Below are 25,908 nucleotides of genomic sequence, written 5' to 3'. Positions count from 1 at the left end.
CGTTAATAACTACAGTGGATAAAATGTATCATATGCGTTTAAATCTGAGTACATATTGATACATGAAATCAAAATACTTCATTGATTACTTGGGGAGGACTTTTGGAAATGAACTCATTCTTCTGAAAACTGGTAAATAAAGATAAATTAAAAATCCAGCATTTATTTTGCTTTTATTTGATGAATTATACCTCTGGATAATTAAATAAGGGATTTTTCTTTTTATGGAATTGTCCTAGGTAAGAAGTAGAAGGAATGGAAATGGTAGAGTATCAGTGCTTTTCAACCCCTACTAAAGTAATGGATCTAGGCAGTGGTAACCAGTGACTGCTTATATTACAAAAGTAAGATAACCAGATCCTGTTTGCTTCCTTATGGAAGATTACAGTACCACTTACAAAGAATTCATGTCACCAAATCAGGCCTTGATCAGATTAGGCCTTTAAATTCGACTACCAGTTTACAGAAAATAAAGATAGACAAACATATTAATGATACCATTGTTGGGGAGGGGAAAATATATGTACACACACACACACACAAGAATATATTGTATTGAATTTGTATATTTTAAAACTTTATGTTAATATCATACTGTATATATTTTGTTGTTTTTTCATTTAGAGATTTATACATAGTGATATATATTTTCATTTCCATATAATGCTGGCTATTTGCAAAATTGGGAAATATTGTATTATTTTATTTTAGTTACATTCTTAAATAGTATGCTCAATATGTTTTTTTCATCCTCCAGATACCTTTTCAGATGAAGTACCTCCAAATTTAAAGCATTGAGTCTAGTTGTTAATCTAAAAAAAGTATAAATATACTGTTTTCCATATGCTTCATTTTTTTGTTCATTCTGAATATAGCTGGGTATTGCCTATTCTGTGCTAGCCACTGTTCGAAATACTACGTATATAGAATAAGACATGCAAGGTCTTTACCTTTGTGAAGCTTACATCATTGGACACATTTTAATATTGGAAGCTGAGGGGCTGGTGGAGAAGTGGGGACATCTTCAGGTTGTAACCTGAAATGAGAAGGAGCCAGCCATATGAAGAACCGGCAGAAATTATCCTCTAGGTTGAGAGGACAGCAAATATAAAGATCTTGAGATTGGGAAGAAACTTGCTATATTCAAGGAACTGGTAGAAGGCCAGTGTGTTTGGATCCCAGTATGAGGGCAGCAAGAATGAAAGCAGATTATTTAGGATGCTGTAATTGCCAAGTGAGAAATGATGATTGCTTGGACTTGGGTAGTAATAATGATAAGAGATAGAGAGAAGTGGATGGATTTGAGGTGTTTTAGAGATGGAGCTAATATTGAGCTGGGCATGGGAAAGAGAGTCTAGATTTTTGTCTTGAGCAACGGATGTTTCATGTGAGTTTGCGAAAGTTAAGATTTGGAAGAGGAGCAGGTTGAGGCTGAAGTTGAACGTAGGAGCCAGGCAGCATATCAGTTTTAATCTAACCCCCAGCTGTGGGGTTAGATGAGATTGCTTGGGGTAGTAGAATGGAGAGAGTGAAGGGAAGAAGGCTGGGGATAGAGCTGTAGGGGGTCCTCAGCATCTAGAGGTTTGTTGGAGGAGGAGCCAGTAGAGTCGATCTAAAAGAAGTGGCGATAGGAAGAAAATCAGGAGAATATGGAGCCATTGAAGCCCAAGGGAGAAAGTGAAGAAAGAAGGAGCTGATTGGGATAGGGCTGAGATTCTGAATCTGACAAGGAAAGAAGTGACCACAGGAGGTTTTGGGGAGACCTCAGAGTGCAGATGCCAAACTAGTAGTTTGAAAAAGTGAACATGTGAGGAAACGGAGAGGTCAAGTACAGACATTTCCTTCAAGGAGTAGCAGAGAAATGGGGTGGTAACTAGTGGGATCTCCTGGATCATATTGTGTGCCAATGGGTATGATCCAGTTGAAAGGGAGAGCTAAATGATGAATCAGAGAAAGATTACTTGAAGGAACAAATACATTGGGAATGCAAGAAGGGCTGGGGTTAGGCATGCCAGTGGAGGGATTGTTCTTTGAGTCTCAACATACCGGCCAAAGAGAGCCTTTTAAAAGCAAGTCAGGGCTTCCCTGGTGGTGCAGTGGTTGAGAATCCATCTGCCAACGTAGGGGACATGGGTTCAAGCCCTGGTCCGGGAAGATCCCACATGCCGTGGAGCACCTAAGCCCATGTGCCACAACTACTGAGCCTGTGCTCTAGAGCCCGTGAGCCACAACTACTGAAGCCCTCGTGCCTAGAGCCCATGCTCTGCAACAAGAGAAGCCACCACAACGAGAAGCCCGTGCGCCACAACAAAGAGTGGCCCCTGTTCGCTGCAACTAGAGGAAAGCCCGTGTGCAGCAACGAAGACCCAATGCAGCCATAAATAAATAAATAAATCAAGTCAGGTCACATCACTCTTCTCAAAAACTTCCTGTCTCACCTAGTTGCAAAAAGTCAACGTTTTTACAGTGGCTTATAAGGCTCTAAATGATTGTGCTCTCTTCTACCCCACCCTCAACTTTGACCTCATCTTTTACCGTTATTCTCCTTTAAGTCTGCTGCGGCCATCTCACTCTTTTTTTTTTTTTGCGGTATGCGGGCCTCTCACTGTTGTGGCCTCTCCCGTTGCGGAGCACAGGCTCTGGACGTGCAGGCTCAGCGGCCATGGCTCACAGGCCCAGCCGCTCCGCGGCATGTGGGATCTTCCTGGACCGGGGCACGAACCCGTGTCCCCTGCATCAGCAGGCGGACTCTCAACCACTGCGCCACCAGGGAAGCCCCCATCTCACTCTTAATTGAATACAGCAGGCATGGTCCTGCCTTGATGTTTTGATGATTGTGACTCTGTCTTCTGGTCAGCTCTTTCTGTGGGTGTCTGCACCGTTTACTCTCTTACTCCTCTCAGGCCTTTCCCTAAATGGTACCCTCTCAAAGTTTTCCCTGACCACCCTGTCTAAAATTGCAACCTTCCGCACCCTTTCATCTTTTATTCCCACAACCCGCTTTTCTCCATAGTGCTTCCTACCTCCTTCGTACTATATAATTATTTATGTAATTTGTCCCATTAGAATGTTCACTCTGAGGGGCAGGAATTTTTGTTCATTTTGTTTACTGTTGGCAGTACCTAGAATAGCACCAAATATGCAAATGTATAATGAATGGGAATAAAGAAGAAAGAATGTGGGTAGAGAATCAGAGAGATTTAAGAAACTGTTTGTGGGAAATGAATATATTCTTTTTTGATTTTATAATAGTTATGAAGCAGGGTGCTAGCTGAGAATGGAGTGGGTTAGAAGGGATGGTTAGAGTTTTGAGGAAAGCATAGGATGTGTAAAAAGTCTGCTTGGAGAGTGGAAAGGTGAATTGTCAGAATGTGATAAAAGATTGCTGGATAGGGTTGAGTGCACTTTTGTGGTTTCCTGAAATAGAATGTTTCTCATGTAAATCAACAGAACATAGCAATGTTAAGCTCTAACAAAGAGTAAGGAAATGTGACATGTGTAAATGCTTAAAGTTTTTAGAAGGGTAGAATTTTGTTTTGATTTGTTTTTAACACTGATCTTTATAGTATTTTATTTGCAATTGATGTAGAATGTGCCCTAATTTAAAGTAACATTCTTTTTTTAGCCTTACCAATAACTCTCGGATTGTGGGACTCCTGGCTCAGCTGGAGAAGATCAATACTGAATCTACAGAATCAGATACTGCCAGATATGTTACATCAAAAATTCTTCATCTGGCTCAGAGTCAAGGTAAACTTTAATCTCTTGTTTTTGGAATGCTTTCTTAATTCTTTAAAAGTAGATGCTAAGAATGTTCAGACTTTTGATAAATACATGGTTATGTAAAAATTGAACTTTCTCCCATAGACTCAAGAACTAGAAAAGTGAATAACTGTGGAAGAAATTGATCTTCAAAGCATTGTTTCTAAAAAATGATTATGAGTTTACTTATGTATGAATGCCCCCCTTTCCCTAATTTTCAGACAACACCTAATTCCAGTACTACTTGTTCTAGAATGTTGACAAAAAGATGGCAGGTTTTATGTTGGTTATTACTGTTGTTCCCCATTTTGAAATGCAAGCCCTGTCATTCAGTGATTGGGTGACCTTAGGGAAGTTTTGAATCTCTAGGACTTAGCTGCACCATCTCTGAAATAGAGATAAGAGATATCATGTAATTATCATGTAATTTACATGAGAAGCATGTAAAAATAATGTTAAAAATGTTCAGTAAATGATGTCTGTAATTAGGCATAATTTATCTGTTTTATGAAGCTAGTACTACTTAGTTGGTATCAAAACCTTGACAGAGTACAAGAGAAGGAAAGTATTAACTTTGCACTTAGGAACCTAAATTTGAAAAATCTCAAATAAAACATTAATGAATTAAGTCCAATTATAATATCAAGAAATATATCAGTATAGCATTATTTGGACAGGTTGAATAAAACCCACGTGATTACCTCAATAGGAGCTAAAAAAGAAATTTAAGATTCCAAAATCTGTGCTTGATTAAAAAAAACCTTGATTTTTCTTTTTCTAAATAAGGGTAAACCAGTAGCTACCTTTATATTTAACAGTGATACATTGAAGGCATTCTGTTAAAATTAAGATCCAGACAATTCACAATTATTTTAATTTATTTAGTTTTTTATTATTTCATTATTCTGGAGGTGTAGGTCATTGAAATATTGTGCTTATCAACTAAGGTAAATGTATGAGGATGGTCACTGTATTAGTGCAAAGATAGATAGATGTACCAAGTATATTCACTGTATTCGCATACGAAATAACTCCTTAAAACAAAACAAAACACCCCAACAAAAACAAATTCTCCAAACCTATAGATACTACTTGCGTATAATTGCTCTCACCACTGTAGACTCTTCCCATCATAGTCTAGAAGTCCCAACTCCAACATCACTACTGAAAATGCCCCTAGTCATACCACTACCAGAGATTGTCCTTTTCCCCACCCTGCCACCCACAAATGGGAGAGCCAGCCCCTGAATACTGCCCCCTGGGGTTGTATAATACAATGACTCTGTTTATAGTTAACACAGTGTAAATTACTAGTGAAAGATTGTCCCATCATTATTTATAGCATAATCCAGTTGTCTATCCATTTGAGAGAGAAAGATTAGGAATTTACAGCTCAAAGAAGAAGAAATGCAAATATCTAGTAAACATATGAAAAGGTTCTTTACTTTCATAAAAGTCAGGAATTACTAATGAAAGCAACTAAGATATTTCTCACTACTTAGATTGGCAGAAATTAGAGAATGACAATATCCAGTGCCGTTGAAGGCATGGAAAATAGGGTATTCTCATACACTGTAGGTGGTGCAATAATTACTATAAGCTTTGGAGGAAAGAATCTGGCAATGTTTATTAAAATTTAAAGTGCACCTGCTATTTTACTTAACACTTCCACTCTCAGAAATCTGAGTGAAATAAAAATCTTATATAAAAGAATATTTGGAGGTGTTAATTTCAGTGTTTGTAAAGTCAAAGATCAAGAAACAACCTTAAATATCCAACTATGGAGAATGGTTGAATTAATTTTGATGTAGCCAAACTCTGGGACATTATAACTACATTATACAACTATTATCAATAATAAATTATTTATAATATATGCTGTGGTTCATATGTGGAACTACAGGCATACCTCAGAGATATTGTAGGTTCGATTTCAGACTACTGCAACAAAGCAAATATTGCAATAGGGTGAGTCACATGAAGTTTTTGGTTTCCCAGTGGATATTAAAGTTATGTTTACATTGTACTGTAATCTATTAAGTGTGCAATAGCATATGTCTAAAAAAATGTACATACCTTAATTAAAAATACTTTATTGCTTAAAATGTAAGCCCTCAGTGAGTCATAATCTTTTTGCTACTGGAGTGTCTTGCCTCAATATTTAAGGTGGCTGACTGATTGAGGTGGTGTTTGCTGAAGGCTGGGGTGGCTGTAGCAATTTCTTAAAATAAGACAGTGAAGTTTGCCACACATACTCTTTCATGAATGATTTCTCTATAGCATGTGGTGCTGTTTGATAGCATTTTACCCACAGTAGAACTTCTTTTAAAACTGGAATTAATCCTCTCAAACCCTACTGCTGCTTTATCAACTGAGTTTTTGTAGTGTTCTAAATCCTTTGTTGTCACTTCAACAATCTTCACAAGGAGTAGATTCCATCTCAAGACCACTTCCTTTGCTTATCCATAAGAAGCAGCTCCTCATCTGTTAATATTTTATCATGAGATTACAGGAATTCAGTCATATCATCAGGATCCACTTCTAATTCTAGTTCTCTTGCTGTTTCCACCACATCTGCAGTTATTTCCTCCTCTGAAGTCTTGAATCCCTCAAAGTCATCCATGAGGGTTGGAATCAAGTTCTTTGAGACTTCTGTTTATGTTGATGTTTTGACCTCTTCCCATGAATCACAGATGTTCTTAATGGCATCTAGAATGGTGAATTCTTTACAGGTTTTTAACTGACTTTGCTCAGATCCATCAGAGGAATCACTACCTATGACAGCTATAGCCTTATGAAATGTATTTCTTAAGTAAGAAGACTTGAAAGGCAAAATTACTCCTTGACCCATGGATTGCAGAGTAGATGTTGTGTTAGCAGGCATGAGAACAACACTAATCTTGTATATCTTCATCAGAGCTCTTCGTCAGAGTGACAAGGTACATTGTTAGTGAACAGTCCCATTTTGAAAGAAATCTTTTTTTTTCTGAGCAGTAGGTCCCAACAGTGGGCTTTAAAATATTCAGTAAACCATGTTGCAGACAGATGCGCTGTCATCCAGGCTTCATTGTTCCATTGACACAATACAGGCAGAGTAGATTAAGCATAATTCTTAAGGGCCCTAGAATTTTTGGAATTGTAAATGTGCATTGGCTTCAACTTCAAGTCACGAGATGCATTAGTCCCTAATGAGAGAAGCTTTGAAGCCAGATATTGACTTCTCCCTAGCTATGAAAGTCCTGGATGGCATCTCTTCCGATATAAGGCTATTTTGTCTACATTGAAAATCTGCTGTTTCATGTAACCAACTCACTGCAGCTTCTACATCAGCACTGCTTTACTTTGCACTTTTATGTTACAGAGATGGCTTCTTTCATTGAGCCTCATGAATCAACCTCTGTTAGCTTTAAACATTTCCTCTGCAGAAAAAGGTATTCCATGCAAATGGAAATCAAAAGAAAGCCAGAGTAGCAATATTTGTATCAGACAATAAAGACCATTACAAGAGACAAAGAAGGACTTAACATGATAATCAAGGGATCAATTCAATTGTAAATAAATTTACACCCAATATAGGAGCACTTAAATACATACAGCAAGTATTAACAGGCATAAAGGGAGAAATGGACAGTAACACAATAATAGTAGGGGGCTTTAACACTCCAGTTACATCAAGGGACATATCATCCAGACAGAAAATCAATATGGAAACACTGGCCTTAAATGACACATTTAACCAAATGGACTTGATAGATATATATAGAACATTCCATCTGAAAACAGCAAAATACACATTCTTTTCAAGTGCACATGGAACATTCTCCAAGATAGTTCACATTCTAGACCAAAATAAGCCCCGGTAAATTTAAGAAAATTGAAATCATATCAAGTATCTTTTATAACCACAATGTTATGAGTCTAGAAATCAACTACAAGGGAAAAAAACCTGCGAAAACCACAAATATGTGGAGTTTAAACAGTACGTTACTAAACAAGAAATGGATCACTGAAGAAATCAAAGAGGAAATCATAAAATACCTGGAGACAAATGAAATGAAAATAATGGTCTGAAATCTGTAGGATGCAGTAAAAGCAGTTCTCAGAGGGAAGTTTATAGTGATACAAGCTTAGCCCAGGAAACAAAAATCTCAAATAACCTAACCTTACACCTAAAGAAACTAGAAAAAGAAAGAACAAACAAAACCCAAAATTAGTAGAAGGTAAGAAATCATAAAGATCAGAGCATAAATAAATGAAATGACTTAAAAAAATTAGAAAGAATGAGTGAAAATAAGAGCTGGTTCTTTGAAAAGATAAACAGAATTGATAAGCCTATAACCAGATACATCAAAAAAAAAAAGAGAATGCTCAAATTGATAAAATCAGAAATGAAAAAGAAATTACAACTGAAACCACAGAAATACAAGAGCTCATAAGAGACTACTATGAACAACTATATGCCAATAAAATGGACAACCTAGGAAAAATGGGCAAATTCTTAGAAATGTACAGTCTCCCAAGATTGAACCAGGAAGAAACAGAAAATATGAACAGACCAATTACCAGTGATGAAACTGAATCAGTAATTAAAACACTCCCAACAAACTAAAGTCCTGGACCAGATGGCTTCACAGGTGAATTCTGCCAAATATTTAGAGAAGAGTTAATACCTATCTTTGTGAAACTACTCCAAAAAATTGCAGAGGAAGGCATGCTTCTGAACTCATTCTACAAGGTCAGCATTACCCTGATTGCAAAACCAGACAAAGATATCACAAAAAAAGAAAATTTTTTTTCGCCCATCTCACTGATGAACATAGATGCAAAAATCCTCACCAAAATATTAGCAAATTGAATCCAGCAATACATTAAGAGGATCATACACCATAATCAAGTGGGATTTATCTCAGGAATGCAAGGATGCTTCAATATCCACAAATCAAACAGTGTGATACACCACGTTAACAAATTGAAGAATAAATGCAGAAAAGCTTTTGACAAATTTCAACATCTACTTATGGTAAAAACTCTCCAGAAAGTGGGCATAGAGGGAACATACCTCAACATAATAAAGGCCATATGTGATAAGCCCACAGTTAACATCATACTTAGTGATGAAAAGCTGAAAGTACTTTCTCTAAAATCAGGAACAAGACATGGATGCCTACTCTCACCACTTTTACTTAACATAGTTTTGGAAGTCCTAGCCACAGCAATCAGAGAAGAAAAAGAAATAAAAGGAATCCGTATTGGAAAGGAAGAAGTAAAATAGTCACTGTTTGCAGATGACATGATACTATACATAGAAAACCCTAAAGATGCTACCAGAAACTACTAGAGTTCCTCAATGAATTTGGTAAAGTTGCAGGATACAAAATTAATATACAGAAATCTGCTGAATTTCTGTACACTAATAACAGAATATCAGAAACAGAAATTATGGAAACCATCCCATTTATCATCACATCAAAAAGAGTAAAACACCTGGGAATAAACCTACCTAAGAAGGCAAAAGACGTGTACTCTGAAAACTATAAGACACTGATGAAAGAAATTGAAGATGACAAAAATAGATGGAAAGATATACCATGTTCATGGATTGGATGAATCAGTATTGTTACAATAACCATACTACCCAAGGCAATGTACAGATTCAGTGCAATCCCTATCAAAATACGAATGGCATGTTTCACAGAACTAAAACAAATAATTTCAAAATTTGTATGGAAACACAAAAGACCCCAAATTGCCAAAACAATCTTGAGAAAGAAGAACAGAGCTGGAGGAATCACACACCCAGATTTCAGATTATACTACAAAGAAACAGTAATCAAAACAGTATGGTATTGGCACAAAAAACAGACACATAGATCAATGGAACAAGATAGAGAGCCCAGAAATAAACCCAGGTACTTAATCTATGACAAAGGAGGCAAAAATATACGATGGAGAAAAGACAGCCTCTTCAGTAAGTGGTGCTGGGTAAACTGGACAGCTGCATGTGAAAGAATGAAATTAAAACATTCTTTAATGCCATATACAAAAATAAACTCAAATTGGATTAAAGATCTAAATGTAAGATTGGATACTATAAAACTCTTAGAGGAAAACATAGGCAGAACACTCTGACATAAATTGCAGCAATAATTTTTTGGATTCATGTCCTAAAGTAAATAAAAGCAAAAATAAATAAATAAATGGGACCTAATTCAATTTAAAAGCAAAGGACACCATTGACAAAACAAAAAGACAACCTTTTTTTTTCTATCTATTGTGATGAAAAGGATCATCTAGTTTCCATTTCTACTGAATGGGAGAAAATATTTGCAAATGATTCGACTGATAAGGGATTAATATGTAATATATATAAACAGCTAATACAACTTTACATCAAAAAAAAAATAGACAACCTAATTAAAAAATGAGAAGAAGAACTGAACAGCCATTTTTCCAAAGAGAAAATGGAGGTGGCCAACAGGCATATGAAAATATGCTCAATATTGCTAATCATCAGTGAAATGTAGCTCAAAACCACAATGAGCTATCACCTCACACCTGTCAAAATGGCTATTATCAAATAGAACACAAATAACAAATGTTGGTGAGGATGTGGAGAAAAAACCCTTGTACACTGTCGTTGGAAATGTAAATTGGTGCAACCACTGTGGAAAACAGTATGGAGCTTTCTCAAAAAACTAAAAATAGAACTACCATATGACCCAGCAATTCCACTCCTGGGTATATATCCAAAAAGCCACAAAAACACTAATTTGAAAAGATATATGCACCCCAGTGTTCATATCAGCATTATTTACAATTGCCAAGATATGGAAGCAACTTAAGTGTCCATCAACAGATGAATGGATGAAGACGATGTGATATACAGACACAAACACAGACACACACAATGGAATACTACTCAGCCATAAAAAAGAACAAATTTTGCTGTTTGCAGCAACATGGATGGACTTGGTGGGCATTATACTAAGTGAAATAAGTCAGACAAAGAAAAATACTGTATGATATCACTTAAATGTGGAATCTAAAATATATAACAAACTAGTGAATATAACAAAGAAGCAGATTCACAGATATAGAGAACAAACTAGTGTTACCAGTAGGGAGGGAGGGAGGGAGGGACAATATAGTGGTGAGGAGTGAGAGATACAAAGTGTTTGTTGTAAGATAGGCCATAAGGATATGTTGTATACCACAGGGAATATTATCTAATATAATATAATTATAACTAATATAATATCTAATATTAGTAAATGTTAACTGTGTGATAAAACTATATGTAATTTTTTTTCTTTCATGTTTTAGAAGAAAACTTTTTTTCCTACTTTTCAGAAAAAACAAGGAGAGAAATGACAGCCAAAGGTTCTACAGGAATGGAAGTTCTGCTGTCAACATTAGAGGTAAGTCACTGACATGCTTTAATTATGTAACTGTTAATAGCAACCAATACTGAGAGAAAAAAAATTACAAAGTACAAAATTTTTATCCTAGAGATAGAGCCAATGAATGGAAGTTTGTTTTCTTTTTTAAATTATTTGGAATGGGGATGTAAACATTCTAACATATACTAGATAAACCTCTAAGTGTATTTCCCTAGGATTATAATGATAACCGTATTTTAAATCTTAATATGCCATTCTAATTGGTAATAGAAAATAAAGCATTAGTTGGAAATAAATCTTTAGCTTAAAATAAATGATTGAGGGACTTCCCTGGCGGTCCAGTGGTTAAGACTCTGTGCTTCCACTGCAGGGGGCATGGGTTTGATCCCTGGTCAGGGAACCAAGATCCTGCATAACGTGTGGCGTGGCCAAAAAAAAAAAAAAGATTGAAATTGGAAATTCTCATTTGTTCTGTTAGTTATTCATTTATGATTAAGTTCACTTCATACATTGGTTGAATAACTATATTATATTGATATTAATTAAGTTTCAATGCTAGTATAACAGTTTGGGGTGGATCAGCAAGACAGTCAGAATCAAGATTTTATATTTTATTCAGTGCAATGTTAAAAATAAGGAGTGAGTGAGTACATTGTATACCTTAGACTTAAACAATGTTATACGTCAGACTATATCTTAGTAGAACTGGAAAAAAAATGATCAGGGAGTGAGTTCATGTGTGTGTGTTTTTTTTTTTGACTGTGCCGCATGGCTTGTGGGATCTTAGTTCCCTGACCAGGGATGGAATCTGTGCCCTCAGCAGTGGAAGTGTGAAATCCTAACCACTGGACTGCCAGGGAATTCTCTGTTTTTTTTTTTTTTCCTTTAATTGAAGTATAGTATTGATTTACAATATTATATTTTTTATAGTTTCAGGTGTATGGCTTAGTAATTCAGTATTTTTACAGTTTATACTCCATTAAACGTCATTACAAGATAATGGCTATAAATTCCCTGTGCTATACAATATATTCTTGTTGCCTATTTGTTTTATACTTAGTAGTTTGTAACTCAATTCTGTACCCCTAATGTGCCCCTCCACCATCTTCTCTCCCCACTGGTAACCACTAGTTTGTTTTCTGTATCTGTGAGAATGTTCCAGTTTTGCTTTATACACTCATTTGTATTGTTTTTTAGAGTTCACATATAAATGATAGCATACAATATTTGTCTTTCTCTGTCTGACTTGTTTCACTAAGCATAAAATTCTCTAGGTCCATCCACATTACTACAAATGGCAGAATTTCATTATTATGGCTGAGTAATACTCTATTGTGTATATATATATATGTATGTATATATATGTATATATATATAATATATATATATATATGTATATATATATATATATATATACCACATCTTCTTTATCCATTCATCTGTTTATGGATACTTGGGTTGCTTCCATATCTTGGTTATTGTAAACAGTACTGCTGTGAACATCGGGGTGCATATATCTTTTCAAATTAGTGTTTTTGTTTTTTTCTGGATATATACTCAGGATTGGAATTGCTGGGTCATTCTGTAGTTCTATTTTTAGTTTTGAGAAACCTCCACACTCTTTTCCACAGTGGCTGCACCAATATACATTCCCACCAGCAGTGTACATGGGTTTTATTCTCCACATCCTCGCCAACATTTGTTTTTTGTGTTCTTTTTGTTGATAGCCATTCTGACAGGTGTGAGGTGATATATCACTGTTGTTTTGATTTGCACTTCTATAATAATTATCCTTATTGTACATCTTGTCATGTGCCTTTTAATTTATTGAGACTTGTTTTGTGGCCTGGCATGTGATCTATCCTGGAGAAGGTTCCATGTGCACTTGAAAAGATTATGTATTCCGCTGTTTGGGGATGTAAGGTCCTGTAGATACCTATTAAGTCCAACTGGCCTCTGGTGTCATTTAAGACTACTGTTGCCTTTTTGATTTTGTGTCTGATGAGCTGTCCAGTGATGTAAGTGGGGTGTTAAAGTCTTCTACTATTATGTATTATTGTCAGTTTCTCCTATATGTCAGTCATCACGAATTGTTAGAGTAATGCAAATCAAAATCACAATGAGGTATCACCTCACACTGTTCAGAATGGCCATCATCAAAAAATCTACAAACAGTAAATGCTGGACAGGGTGAGGAGAAAAGGGAACCCTCTTGCACTGTTGGTGGGAATGTAAATTGATATAGCCACTATGGCGAACAGTATGGACGTTCCTTAAAAAACTAAAAATAGAACTACCATATGACCCAGCAATCCCACTACTGGGCATATACCCAGAGAAAACCATAACTCAAAAAGACACATGCACCCCAATGCTCATTGCAGCACTATTTACAATAGCCAGGTCATGGAAGCAACCTAAATGCCTATCGACAGACGAATGGATAAAGAAGATGTGGTATATATACACAATGGAATATTACTCAGCCATAAATAGGAACGAAATTGGGTCATTTGTAGAGAAGTGGATGGACCTAGAGACTGTCATTCAGAGTGAAGTAAGTCAGAAAGAGAAAAAGAAATATATGTTAATGCATATATGTGGAATCTAGAAAAATGGTACAGATGAACCTGTTTGCAAGGCAGAAATAGAGACACAGACGTAGAGAACAAATGTATGGACACCAAGGGGGGAAAGAGGGGGTGGGATGAATTGGGAGATTGGGATTGACATATATACACTAATATGTGTAAAATAGATAACTAATGAGAGCCTTCTGTATAGCACAGGGAGCTCCACTGTACAGTAGAAACTAACACAACATTGTAAAACAACTATATCCCCTCCCCCCCCAAAAAAACTATAGGGTGCAAGATAGTTTTGTACAGGGATGTATTGTACAACATGGGGAATATAGCCAATATTTTGTAATAACTAAATTGAAAGTAACCTTTTAAAATTGTATAAAATTTTTTAAAAATAAAAAACTGTATTCAAAAAAAAATTATCCTGCTTCCCTGGTAAATGAGATAACAGTGCAACTTCCATTCAGATTCCAGTGGCCTGAACTCAGTCATATGGCCCAAACGTAATTGCAAAAGAGCTGGAAAATGTGGTTTGGCTGTGTACCCAGGAAGAAGATGAATACTTAGCAATACTGCTCCTGCCGCAGTCCATTCTTTTCTTTAACAAATGTTTGTCTCTCATTCTTCCAACTCCGTCCCCAGTAAGCCAGTGGTCCAGTTAATACCCACAGTGCTAAGACGAGGGTCTCTGGTTAATGTGTGGTGCTTTTTCTGGTCTGGATTTGACTTTCTGGTTCCATTAGTCTCTGTCCTTAAGTGGTGAACTAGACAACACTTATTCCCTTTTGGAAAGGGGAACAAGAGTCCCATTCCAGTCACTGATAACATTGCAATTCCGAAATTCCTCTAAATAAGCACTGTAAAATCCTTCTACTCTGGGGATGAGGCAGTTCCTTGAATAGGCCACAGTTCTGCTGTCTGTGTGGCTTTCTTCATCCAAGCATTGCTTTTAGTAAGAGAAATATAACCAAAGTACAGTATTTAAACATTTTCTCTTATTAGATTGGCTGTTCAGACTTTGGGAAATAGTTACTTTTCTGCGTTGTGGGTTGGAGTGTAAATTGCTCAGTGAAGAGCAAGTTAGTAATATCTACTATCAAAATAAATGCCCATATCATTGACCCAGAAATTCTAGGAATTTATCCCATGTACAGTTGTACTTGCTTCCCTGTAAGTGTATGTACTTAGTTTTGGTTGCAATTTTTAATAGCAAAAGATTTAAAAAATTTAAATATCCCATTGATAGGTGACTGGTTGCATAAACAATGGTATTGCCATGTAGTAGAATATATCATGTGGCCCTTAAAAAAGGGTGAAGAAACTATTTATTGACATGTAAAAATATCAGTATAAAAATAGTTATCTATAGAGCAGTAATACCATTTGGAGAAATAAATCTATGTATATATGTGTATTTACATAGATTACTTTTATGTGTGTACAGTATCTTGCTGGATGCATAAGAAATTGATAATGCAGTTACTTTTTGAGAGGGGAGCTCACTGGGTAGTCACCATATATACATTGTAGTGCCTTTTATATTTTAATACATTTATTTGTATTGTCTATTTGGTAGAAGTTTATGAGTTCAAATTAATTCCTGTTGATAATAAGAAAATAATAGCTCAGATGATTTCCAAAAAATTTTAAGGACAATGAGACTGAAGTGATGTGTGAGAATAGTGAAAATCTGAATACGTTTATTCTTAGAGAAACCAAAAAGGTCATCTGTAAAATATAGGTGGTTCCCGACAGACAGAAAAAGTTTGGGAATCACAAATTTACAATGTTTTAATAAAGCAAATAAACTATTTATTTCAGAACACGAAAGATCTTCAAACTACACTTAATATCTTAAGCATTCTTGTTGAGCTGGTGTCAGCTGGTAAGTTTTTGTTTCCTTTGGTGTAATTTCTGTTTGTAAACAATGATCAGAAATGCATCATGTGTACTTTTTTTGGAATTTTCTGATACTCATACAGAGGCTATTCTGAGTATTGGAATTTGGAAGTGAAAATGTCATACTCTTGTTCTTGCTTTGTTTTTGGTATCTTCTGGTGTCCCTCAAACCCATGTGTTTTCGAGCCTTGAATGTAGAGTTTTGCATCACTTTTATTTACTATGTGCGCTATTTTTAAAACTAACATAAATAAAATAAAATTTTATTTTGATGCTATTTGTTTTCTTTCTGAAGTCATCACTTTTAATACTTCTTTAAAGCTAACAGGTTGTGATATCTAATATGTTATAGAAGAATTTGCGATTTCAACATATTTCTTTCAAAAAACTTCTTAGGTGGAGGTCGAAGAGCGAGTTTCTTAGTCTCCAAAGGTGGTTCACAAATATTATTACAGTTACTTATGAACGCCAGCAAAGAATCTCCTCTGAATGAGGAGTTAATGGTGCAGATTCATTCCATTCTTGCAAAAATTGGACCGAAAGGTAAGGGTTTCGTTTGTATGACTCTCAGGTGGAACTGTTTTTGTTACATCAATTCTGTGTGCCTTGAAACTGGTAAATTTTACAATCTAAAATGCTACTGCTTTTTCTTGGTCTGAGTCATGGAATGCTTTTTACAGTCAACTAGTGACCTGCAAGAATTTAGGATCCTAAATTCCTGAGTAATTCTATTGCATGTGGTGGAAAAAGGAAGAAAAAATGCGTTAAAGTCAGAAGTGTGTCTTGGTGTGTGTGTCCCTGGTATATATATGTTACAAAAGATACACATAACATGGATATTGTTGAGGCCAGAAGGAGGGAGTGTGGATGGGAATGCTTTGAGGAGCATGCAGGTAGAATGTGTTTGCTTTTCATTAATAGTCATCTTATAGTCACGTCTCAGTGCCTAAAAAGCTTACAGTCTAGTTAAGCTTTTAATCATAATCATATAAGAAAGTGATAACAGCTTTAATTATTTCAGATCAACTTTTAGTTGATAATATGAATTTACAATATTAGTTTTAGAAATTTCATTGTTTTATGACATTTCATTTTATTCAGAAGTTATATATGAATAAATTGTGTTTGTTCATTTTTTTTAAACAGACAAAAAATTTGGAGCGAAAGCTAGAATTAATGGAGCTCTAAATATAACCCTGAATTTGGTCAAACAGAATTTGCAGAATCATCGCTTGGTTTTGCCTTGTCTTCAGCTTTTACGAGTATATTCTGCCAACTGTGAGTATTTCAGAGCAGCTTTTAGTTAGCTCAGTGTTGTGAAGTTAACACAAAATGAAAATTCTGTACTTTAACTTCATAAGTCTCTAAAATTCGTGGACAAGGAAAGAGAATATTTAATATGGCTCTTTGTAATTCTAACCCCCCACCACAAAAGTGAGGTAGGGTAAGAAGGTGAGTTGACAAAATCTTCAGAATTCTCATTAATTCCCCCAGTTTGTAAAGGCATGTAGTAAGGGGGATGAGTAGGTGGACTGTGGAGAAGATTTGGAGGAATATGAGGATATTGGAAGCTGGAAAAACTGCTATGCGTAGTTGGATTTTCACAGATGAGAGGAAAATTGAGAAGGAAGGAATGTGGTGGCATAGTCACCTGGAGCTAATTCTCTTCAGTAATGAATAGGGGAGTAGCAGAACCGAAAATAAATAGCACAGGAGCCTCTGAGGAAGCTGGAGAAAACAGTAATCACAGGGAGAGAGTCTCAGATGAAGTGTCTCCCAATGGGCGTGTACACACACACACACACACACACACACACACACACACACATTCTCTCCCTCTCTCACTAATGTAATATTAGGTCCCAAGCCCCTGAGGTATGGATTTTCTTCTATTCCCTGACTATGGGATTGGAATGATTAATAAAACACCTAGAATTGAGACTGTACAGTACATATTATTATTATTTTTTTTTAGATTTATTTATTTGATACAATTTCAGTTTTCTTAAATTTACCAAGGCTTGATTTGTGACCCAAGATATGATCTATCCTGGAGAATGTTCCATGAGCACTTGAGAAAAATGTGTATTCTGTTGTTTTTGGATGGAGTGTCCTATAAATATCAATTAAGTCCATCTTGTTTAATGTATCATTTAAAGCTTGTGTTTCCTTTTTTATTACAGTACATATTATTGCAGAACATCCTCACAAAATAATGACAATCAAAGTGGTAGATGCGTGTGTGTGTATTTACTTATCTGTATCTATACTTTGACAATATAGCTAAAGGTGTACTCACAGGAAAATAGTTTTGAATACTTAAATATTTAACACTTAAATAATTAAGAAGCACATAAGGAAATGAATTAATTGGCTGTTTAAACAAAGAAATTAGGAACAGAGCAATAAACATAAGGAAAGCAGAGGAATGAAATAGTAAAGAAAAAATACGTTATGAAATCTTCAAAAGTTGATTTAAAAAATAAAACAATTGGATTAAAAATAAAACAGATAAACCACTGAATGAAGGAAAAAGGAACACAAAACAGACTAAAATTAGAAGCGATAATGGAGTAATAAACAGATATAGAGGAAATTTAAATTGTCATACAAAACTTTAGGAACTACATTTTCGGTGGCATTTTATTTAATTAAGCACCAGGAGGTCAGTGAACAGTGTATCTATAATTTTTAAATAATATTTGTTCAGTATTGAAAATGTTAGGCACAATTTTCTGGTTAGGTAATTATTTGCATGTTCTGTCTAAAGTTGTTACCTGTTTTTCCCTACTGCAGTCGCTTTAGTTAAGGTCCTCATTACCTCTCACCTAGACCACAGTCTCCTAATGTGTCTCTCAAATCCATCTTTCCTACAGTGCTGTTAAATCTGACCTGTATCTAAAATGCAGATCTGATTTGTTGTTCCTTTTGGGTAATTCCCTGCAGTTGAAAGAATTAACAGCTTCTAGGACCTTTCATAATTTGTTTTAACTTCTTTTCCCACCTCATCTTCCCATTGGCATGCCTTTGTCTAACACTTTGTTTTAACAACACGTAACTGCAATTTCCCTGCAACATTAAAAAATAAAGCAAAAAAACCCCCCTTCCTTTGAAGTATTGACTAAGGTGGACTTTACGAGGGACTTGAGTTCACATGTACTAAACAATTTGTATATATTTTTGGCTATGTATCACATGTATATGCATTTCTACTCACTGAGGTTTTTAAATCACTTTACATCTTTTTTTTCACCTTCCCAGCTGTGAATTCTGTATCCTTAGGGAAAAATGGAGTTGTGGAACTGATGTTTAAAATCGTCGGACCATTTAGTAAGAAGAATTCCAGTCTTATGAAGTGAGTAAATGTATTAAGTGTAAATCGAGGTATACCCTTTGTTATTTTGGGCCTTACCATCTTGATCTGTACAATGAGCAGATTGGGTTAAATTGTATCTAGGGTCCTTTCTCAGTTCTTAAATAGTGATTTAATTATGATACAGATTTTCTTTAGTACAAAGTTTAATCTTCAAAAATATATCAAAATTAGATAAATTCATTGAACATAGTGTTATGGAAATTTAGACTTTGAACATTCCTAGATACTATAATAGGAAAAAAGACCATTTATAGAGTATCATTCATTCAGAAACATTTATTGAGTGCCTACTATATTCCCTACCCAATTTTACAGTCTTTTAATGACTACTTCCTTCAGTTTTACAATTATCTGGATATATTTTAAATTTATACATTTCTTCTTTGTCAAAATCATGTTATTCTTTTTCTTACTTTGAGATATGTATATATATCTCAAAATATGTGTTATATATATGTGTATTTGTGTGTGTGTGTATATATATATATATATACACACACACATCCATAAATAAATAAAAAATAAATATATATACACACATATGCACATATTCATTTGTAGGTCTCTCAACCTCAAAATGAAAGCAGTTTCAGTTATTTCATTATATTTAGTACTTTCTTAAGCCAAATTAATGGTCATTCTTTAAAAAAAATTTTTATTATGGAATTTTTCAAATACAGCATTTATATTATATTAATTATTACTTATTATATTCAACAGTTATCAACATTCTGCCATGTTTGTTTCATTTATTCCCCCTCCAGACTTTTATTTATTTTTCCTTGGGTATTTTTAAGCAAATCCCAGATGTTTTCCACATATATATGAATTTCTGTAAGCAAATACCAGATATTTTCTCACTTTTCCCCTAAATACTTCATTATGTAACTCTGCTAAATAGGGACCTAAAAAATAACCATAATACTGTAATCATACTCAACAAAATGATTAATTCCCTAACACTATCTAAAATCTAGTGTTTAGTTTTCTCCAGTTGTCTCCAAATGCCCTTTAAAGCAATATCAGCCATGACATTTACACTGTAAATTCTTTAGTATGATCACTATCAGACATAGTTTTTTTCTTTTAGTGTTACCAAAGTATCATTTCTTTGTTCAACAATATTAATAATTCTTTAAGATCATCTAATATTTTCTGATTGTCTGAGGAATGTCTTTTTTTTACAGTTGGCTTGTTCAAATCAGGATCCAAATAAGAGCTCTACATTCTACTTGATTGATAAGTCTTGTAATTTTTTGCAGTCAGTAACAGTCCCCCTACTTTTCCGTTCTGTTTTATTTGTTGAAGGAACTGGGTGGCATCTTATAGAATGTCCCAACATAGATTAAGATGACTGTATACTGGGGTCACTTAATTTGTAGGTATATCCCTCAAATTTTCTGTAGACTGATGGAGGTTGAGGCTTGATTAGATTTGTTTTTTGTTTTTTTTTTAATGGTCAAAATATTTCATAGGTGGTGCTGGGTCTCTGTTTTGCACCACTGAAAATCATTGTGTTGAAATGTTCCATCCCCTTTCACCTAAAAACTTAGCACTATTTCATAGCATTGCCTGATCCATTATTTCTTAAAAGGTTCCAAAATAGTGACTTTTTAAATTTTCTCATTCTTTCTACTTTTATTAGCTGTGATTCTTTTATAAGGAAGAACTTGTCCACATCAACTATTTGGTTAAATTTTACAAATGAATAACGTCCAGAACATACTCAGTCTTTTCACCCTTACTTAATAAAGGTCAGATGTTTAGCTTTTACCCTGCTTGAAAATGGAAGCTTACTTGCACATATATTCTTTATCTTTAAAATTTTTATGCCTTTTCTCTTCTTGATCTTTAAAGTACTTTAAAATTAATCTTGATCTTGGTTATGATCGCCTACTTAAGATCTACATTACTCTATTGTAACCAAGTTACCAAACCTAATATAAAAAGTTCCTAGGAGAAAAGAACATTTCACAAGTATCTGTATAATATACAACATGGACTATTTCCAAAACCATGTAGAAATCAGTGGGTCTAAACTTCTGAGAAAGGAATGTAAGTTATCTACATTATTCCTTCATTCTTTTTTCTATATTTTAAAAAGAAAAACTCTTTAAACTTTATTTTTATTTTAAAAAGGATAAACCATTCATTGACCAGACATCTATATCATGATTCCTTTATTATTTTGAGTAATTGTAGGATCTCCCCCTTAATTAAACAATCTCAACATCTAGAGCATTTGTATACCAATTCTTCCTCCCCTTAATGCCGTGCATTTAGTTAGTTGAAGAAGATTGAGGGTTATTATTTATGTTTGAAGAGCAGCGCTTTCCTTTAGAATTTCCTTTCCTTTCCAATTTTAGGTTTTAGATTTAAACACTGTTAATCTAGAAGGAAGCAACTCTAAAAGTTATTGTAACTCTTTCTGAGTTTCACTACAGGTTTGGAGGTTATTGCAAGGATTGACTCCCCCCGCAACTTAAATAACTTCATGAGTACCTGGGGCTTCAGTTTCTCCTCCCTCACTGCTCCCAAATGAATAAGCCACAGGCTGCTTTTAAAGCCATTGTTAGTTATTATTCTGTGTGGGACTTGTGAAGACTGCAAAATATATGAGGAAGTATAAAATATTGGTGCTGAGAAATTCTAATCAACATATAAAAATGTACTTTTCAATAAATACTATTCTGTAATTGTTGGGTAACTTTTATATTATAAATTCATACTGGCTTATAACTGACATAGAATTGCAGAAATTCCTTTGTACTGAAGTTTTTAAAAATACCTTTTAAAAAACATCTTGGTAAAACTGTCAAAACGACTTTGCACCAAACTTCATAATTTCTTTTCATCTAATGGGGCTGTGGAACAAGCATGATGGGCAGAAGGCATTGGGTGCATATCCAGTTTTGGCAGCATTGAAGAATAAACATCAAGAGAAAAACATGTAGTTTAAGGCTTAGAAAATGTCAGAGCACTTCTGTTTGGTTCAAATGTGTTGTAAACAACTGCCAGCAGGCAGAAAAACTGTTTCTGAAAGTGCTGTTAAGATTTTTTAAATTTTGAATTAAGACTTAGCTGTAGATGGGAAAATTCTGAGTTCATTGCAAATGATTGCCTCTAAGCAATTGTATTAGTTTCCTAGGACTGTTGTAACAAAGTACCTAGTACAAAGTTGGTAGTTTACAATAACAAATTTATTGTCTCTGGAGGCTGGAAGTTCAGAATCAACTTGTCAGCAGGACCAGTGTTCCCTTTGTAACCCGCAGGGGAGAATCCTTCCTTGCTTATTCCTAGCTTTTGGTGGTTTGCTGGCAATCTTTAGTGTTCCTTGGTTGTAGGTGCAACATTTCAGTCTCTGCCTCTATCATATGGTGTTCTCTCCTTGTGTGTCTGTCTTCAAATAGTCTTCCCTCTTTTTATAAGAGCATCCGTGTTGATGGATTAAGGGCAGTCTACTCCAGCATGACTTCATTTTAACTAATTACATCTGCAAAGACCCTGTTTCCAGATAAGGCCACGTTCTGAGGTGCTAGAGGTTTGGACTTCAACATAGCTTTTTGGAGGAGGCTGACATTTCTGATTTCATAATTTTCTTTCTCAACAAGAATCTTGTATGATTTATTTTTCATATCGCTTAGTTTTTATGTGACCCTAGGCATATTATATTCTGAAATCCTTAGTTTCCTTATTCATAAAATGTGTCAATTCTGTGGACTAGGAATTTTTTTTTTTTAAGAATTAAACTAGAAAACACATATACAAGGCATATGTAACAATTTTTGGCATTTATCAGGCCTTGCTGAATGAAGTCTTCTTTTTTCCCCAAAATTGCCATTGTACTTAGAAGATCCATTTAGTTCTGATTTTGACCAATTTAAAAGTCATCCTTATTCTGATAGTTTTACAGTCTTAAGTGCATTTTATTGAATAATTATAAGATTATGAAAAGTTTCTTACTGATGATTCAGTGCTGTTATAATTTTATAGTTTTCATTTACTTTTAACTTGCCATTACCAAAACTGCACATTGTTTTGAGAAAGTTACATGCAGGAGTTTATATTTTTTAGAGCATATACTGTTGTTTTTATTTTACAAATGTTATCATAAATAAATGTTTATATGGTTGCTTTATTTGTGTCAATAAACCAAAATGTAACTGTTAACAACTTGCTCTAGAGGGTAGCAGTAATGAGCATTTATTATAAATGAGCACTTAGTCTGTACCTAGTCCTGGATTATTGTTTCAGGTTTTATTTTGAACCAATATCCATCTTAAATCAGTATCCGTTTTAAATCTTCTAAGTCATCTTAGAAGTCATCATCTGGTCACGCTATGTGTACCACTAGTGTGTATGTAGCTTTATTAACTTTATTATCTTGTTTTCAGTTTTAATTTCTTGAGTAGTTTTTCCATAGATATGTACATTTTATTATGTTATCTAGATTGTAAAATTATCTGTGAAAGAGATAACTTTGTTTTCTAATTTTATACCCATGAAGAACCTGCTACTGTGGGTATCTAGTAGGCATTCAACAAATGCTTAGTGATGAGTGAAATGCTTAAATTTGACAGTGTACATATTTTTATGCAAATCAATTATCCATGTTGAAATCTTACTAAGAGGTACTGGCTTATATTTTTAAAGTTCCTGAAAGTTCCTTTTCTTCAATAACTCATTTTAAAAAAAATATTTGAATTACAGGCTTTCCACAGTGATGTTATATATATTTTCAAAGTTGCTTAATGGCCACTGATTTCACTGTGTGTAACTGCACATTTATATTTAAAGAATATATAAGTCCTCTAATGGGCAGTGAGAATTTTTGAGATGTTAATTAGGTCATTATTCTCTTTGGTGCCGTATGGCTGAAAAATGTTAAGGGTTCATACTTCCTCTCCCCAAACCTCCTAGTTCCAAAATATTTTACATTTGTTATCACATTAAATGTTAGGATTATTGCTTGATAGAGCTAAAATACTTTGAAGTCAGATAGCTACGAATATCTATAGAATTTTGTAGTTGCAAACTTTGTGTTAAAACTTGTTTTTGTTTTAATTTTTTTGGGAATCAGAATCTATGATTCTTAGTATTATTCCTTTGTGAACTCTGTCCCAGTCAGACACGGGTACAATGATTCCATTCACCTAACCTCTGATATGAAGACTTAGACATTGTTAATTTTCTTCTTTTTCTTTCTTAAACATTTTTTTTTGGTGCTTTTTTGTTGATATTTCAATCTTCCTCATATCCAATTTTAACCTGAAGGAAGTGAGGCATATAGAGAAACAGCATATGTAATTGATTATAACAGGAATGACATTTGGAGTAGATACTAATTACTTATCTGAAAAGATTGTATGAATTTACTATTGTAGATTAATTTTACTAGTTTTGTTGTTGTTTGTGTTTTCTCATGTTGACAGGGTTGCTTTAGACACTCTTGCTGCATTGCTAAAATCAAGTAAGTTTTTAAATACTAGAAATACTAGATACTATTTTTCTGAGTATTCTGTCTACTATGTTAAAGAAACTGGAAATGTAGATTTAGTTTATGTTTATAAAGCTTGTTCATAATAATTTAATGTCAAAGTTGATTTTATCTTTTAGTACAGTCGATTGATATATATCTAAGATCATTTATGTTTATTGAGCTCTAATTTATCAGTACATTCATATAATTTATTCAAGTATATTGACTTCCTTTTTCTAAGTTACTTTCATAAACATAAAGCCTTGTTAGTAGGGGAAAGTAATATGTAAATATTATATAGTATCATTTTGAAAAAGTGATGCTAACATGGCCTTGAGAACATCTACCATGAAGAGTATCTTTGACAACTACTGTCTCTATGTAACATATGATTTTCAGTTAGGACCTCTTTATTAGAAGTTTTATTTCTACCATAAAATTCAAATTTATAACATTAAAAATGATGTAATGTAAATTTACATTTTACTAAATGCATTTACAGACTAAAGCACAATTTTTTTAATCTTCAAAATCGAAGTATTGGAGGAAATGTGTCTTAACACAATATGGTGCTTTTTTTTTGGAGAGTAGCCATCCCCATTATGTGCTTTTTTTCTCTCCATGATACTCAGTGTCTGTATTTTAAATATTAATTTTTGTTAGCACTTCCATTCCCCCATTCCATTGGTTGATTAAATTAACATCTTATTTAACCACAATAACATTTAGTCCTAAAGATCTATATTGATGGCTTTCAATGTTATTTTTCCCCAAAACTGTCTATTGATGGTGAGACCAACTTGCCCTTAAGTTTGATGAGAAGGACAGTAGCAAATGATTAATTGATTGATAATCTGATATTTGGTAATGATTTATTAAATTTAAAGAATCACCTTAGGTATTACTATTATATACTAGAGTGCATAAAATTCAGTTAACAGTTTTATCCTTGAAATGAAATGTGTGTTATTCAATTATATTAGCTATGTAGCTTTGTTTTCATATATGATGTGATAAACTTTAGACCAAGATTAGAATATTTGGATTAATTTCAAAGATATTTGTAGCCTTGCTTTGATGTGCCCTCCCTGCCTTTGTGGTTCAAATTGTTTAAAGATTAATTTTTAAATTAATGTAGGCATATTTTTTTTGATTTAGAGTAGATTAAAATAGCCATTAAAACTAAACTCTTATTAAAGCTTACTAATTTTCAGAATCACTGATGACAAAGTCACTAATTCAAAGTCAGTAAAAACTAAAACTCTAAGTTTCAAGTATTTTTAGAAATCAGTTAACCTAAAATGACTGAAATGCTGATATCTTCAGTTTTAAATAATAAGCTTCCTTTTACTCCCTCGCTTCTTCTCCTTCAAAGGAGGATGGTGGGCAAACATATCTGTTTGCTCC

The 25,908-nt window shown here is 34.2% G+C and overlaps 1 protein-coding gene across 5 annotated transcripts in view; it reads left to right on the top strand.

The window, feature by feature from the left end:
• The window catches only part of AGTPBP1 (ATP/GTP binding carboxypeptidase 1), a 168,387-nt gene that overhangs the window by 37,091 nt on the left and 105,388 nt on the right, over positions 1-25,908 (top strand). For 4 of the 5 annotated variants that reach the window (XM_024753793.1, XM_024753795.1, XM_024753794.1 and 1 more), the window contains 7 exons: positions 3,626-3,750; positions 11,086-11,180; positions 15,569-15,632; positions 16,043-16,189; positions 16,793-16,924; positions 18,908-19,001; positions 24,455-24,492. In XM_024753793.1, coding sequence (XP_024609561.1) covers positions 3,626-3,750; positions 11,086-11,180; positions 15,569-15,632; positions 16,043-16,189; positions 16,793-16,924; positions 18,908-19,001; positions 24,455-24,492 — 695 coding nt within the window. The remainder of the gene's footprint in view (positions 1-3,625; positions 3,751-11,085; positions 11,181-15,568; positions 15,633-16,042; positions 16,190-16,792; positions 16,925-18,907; positions 19,002-24,454; positions 24,493-25,908) is intronic. The other variant, XM_024753796.1, reaches the window with a different exon arrangement.

This window comes from Neophocaena asiaeorientalis, unplaced genomic scaffold (assembly GCF_003031525.2).
Source record: "Neophocaena asiaeorientalis asiaeorientalis breed wild unplaced genomic scaffold, Neophocaena_asiaeorientalis_V1.1 scaffold220, whole genome shotgun sequence".
NCBI lineage: Eukaryota > Metazoa > Chordata > Mammalia > Artiodactyla > Phocoenidae > Neophocaena > Neophocaena asiaeorientalis.
Note: the sequence above shows the minus strand (reverse complement) of the source record. Positions and strands in the feature narration are given on the sequence as shown.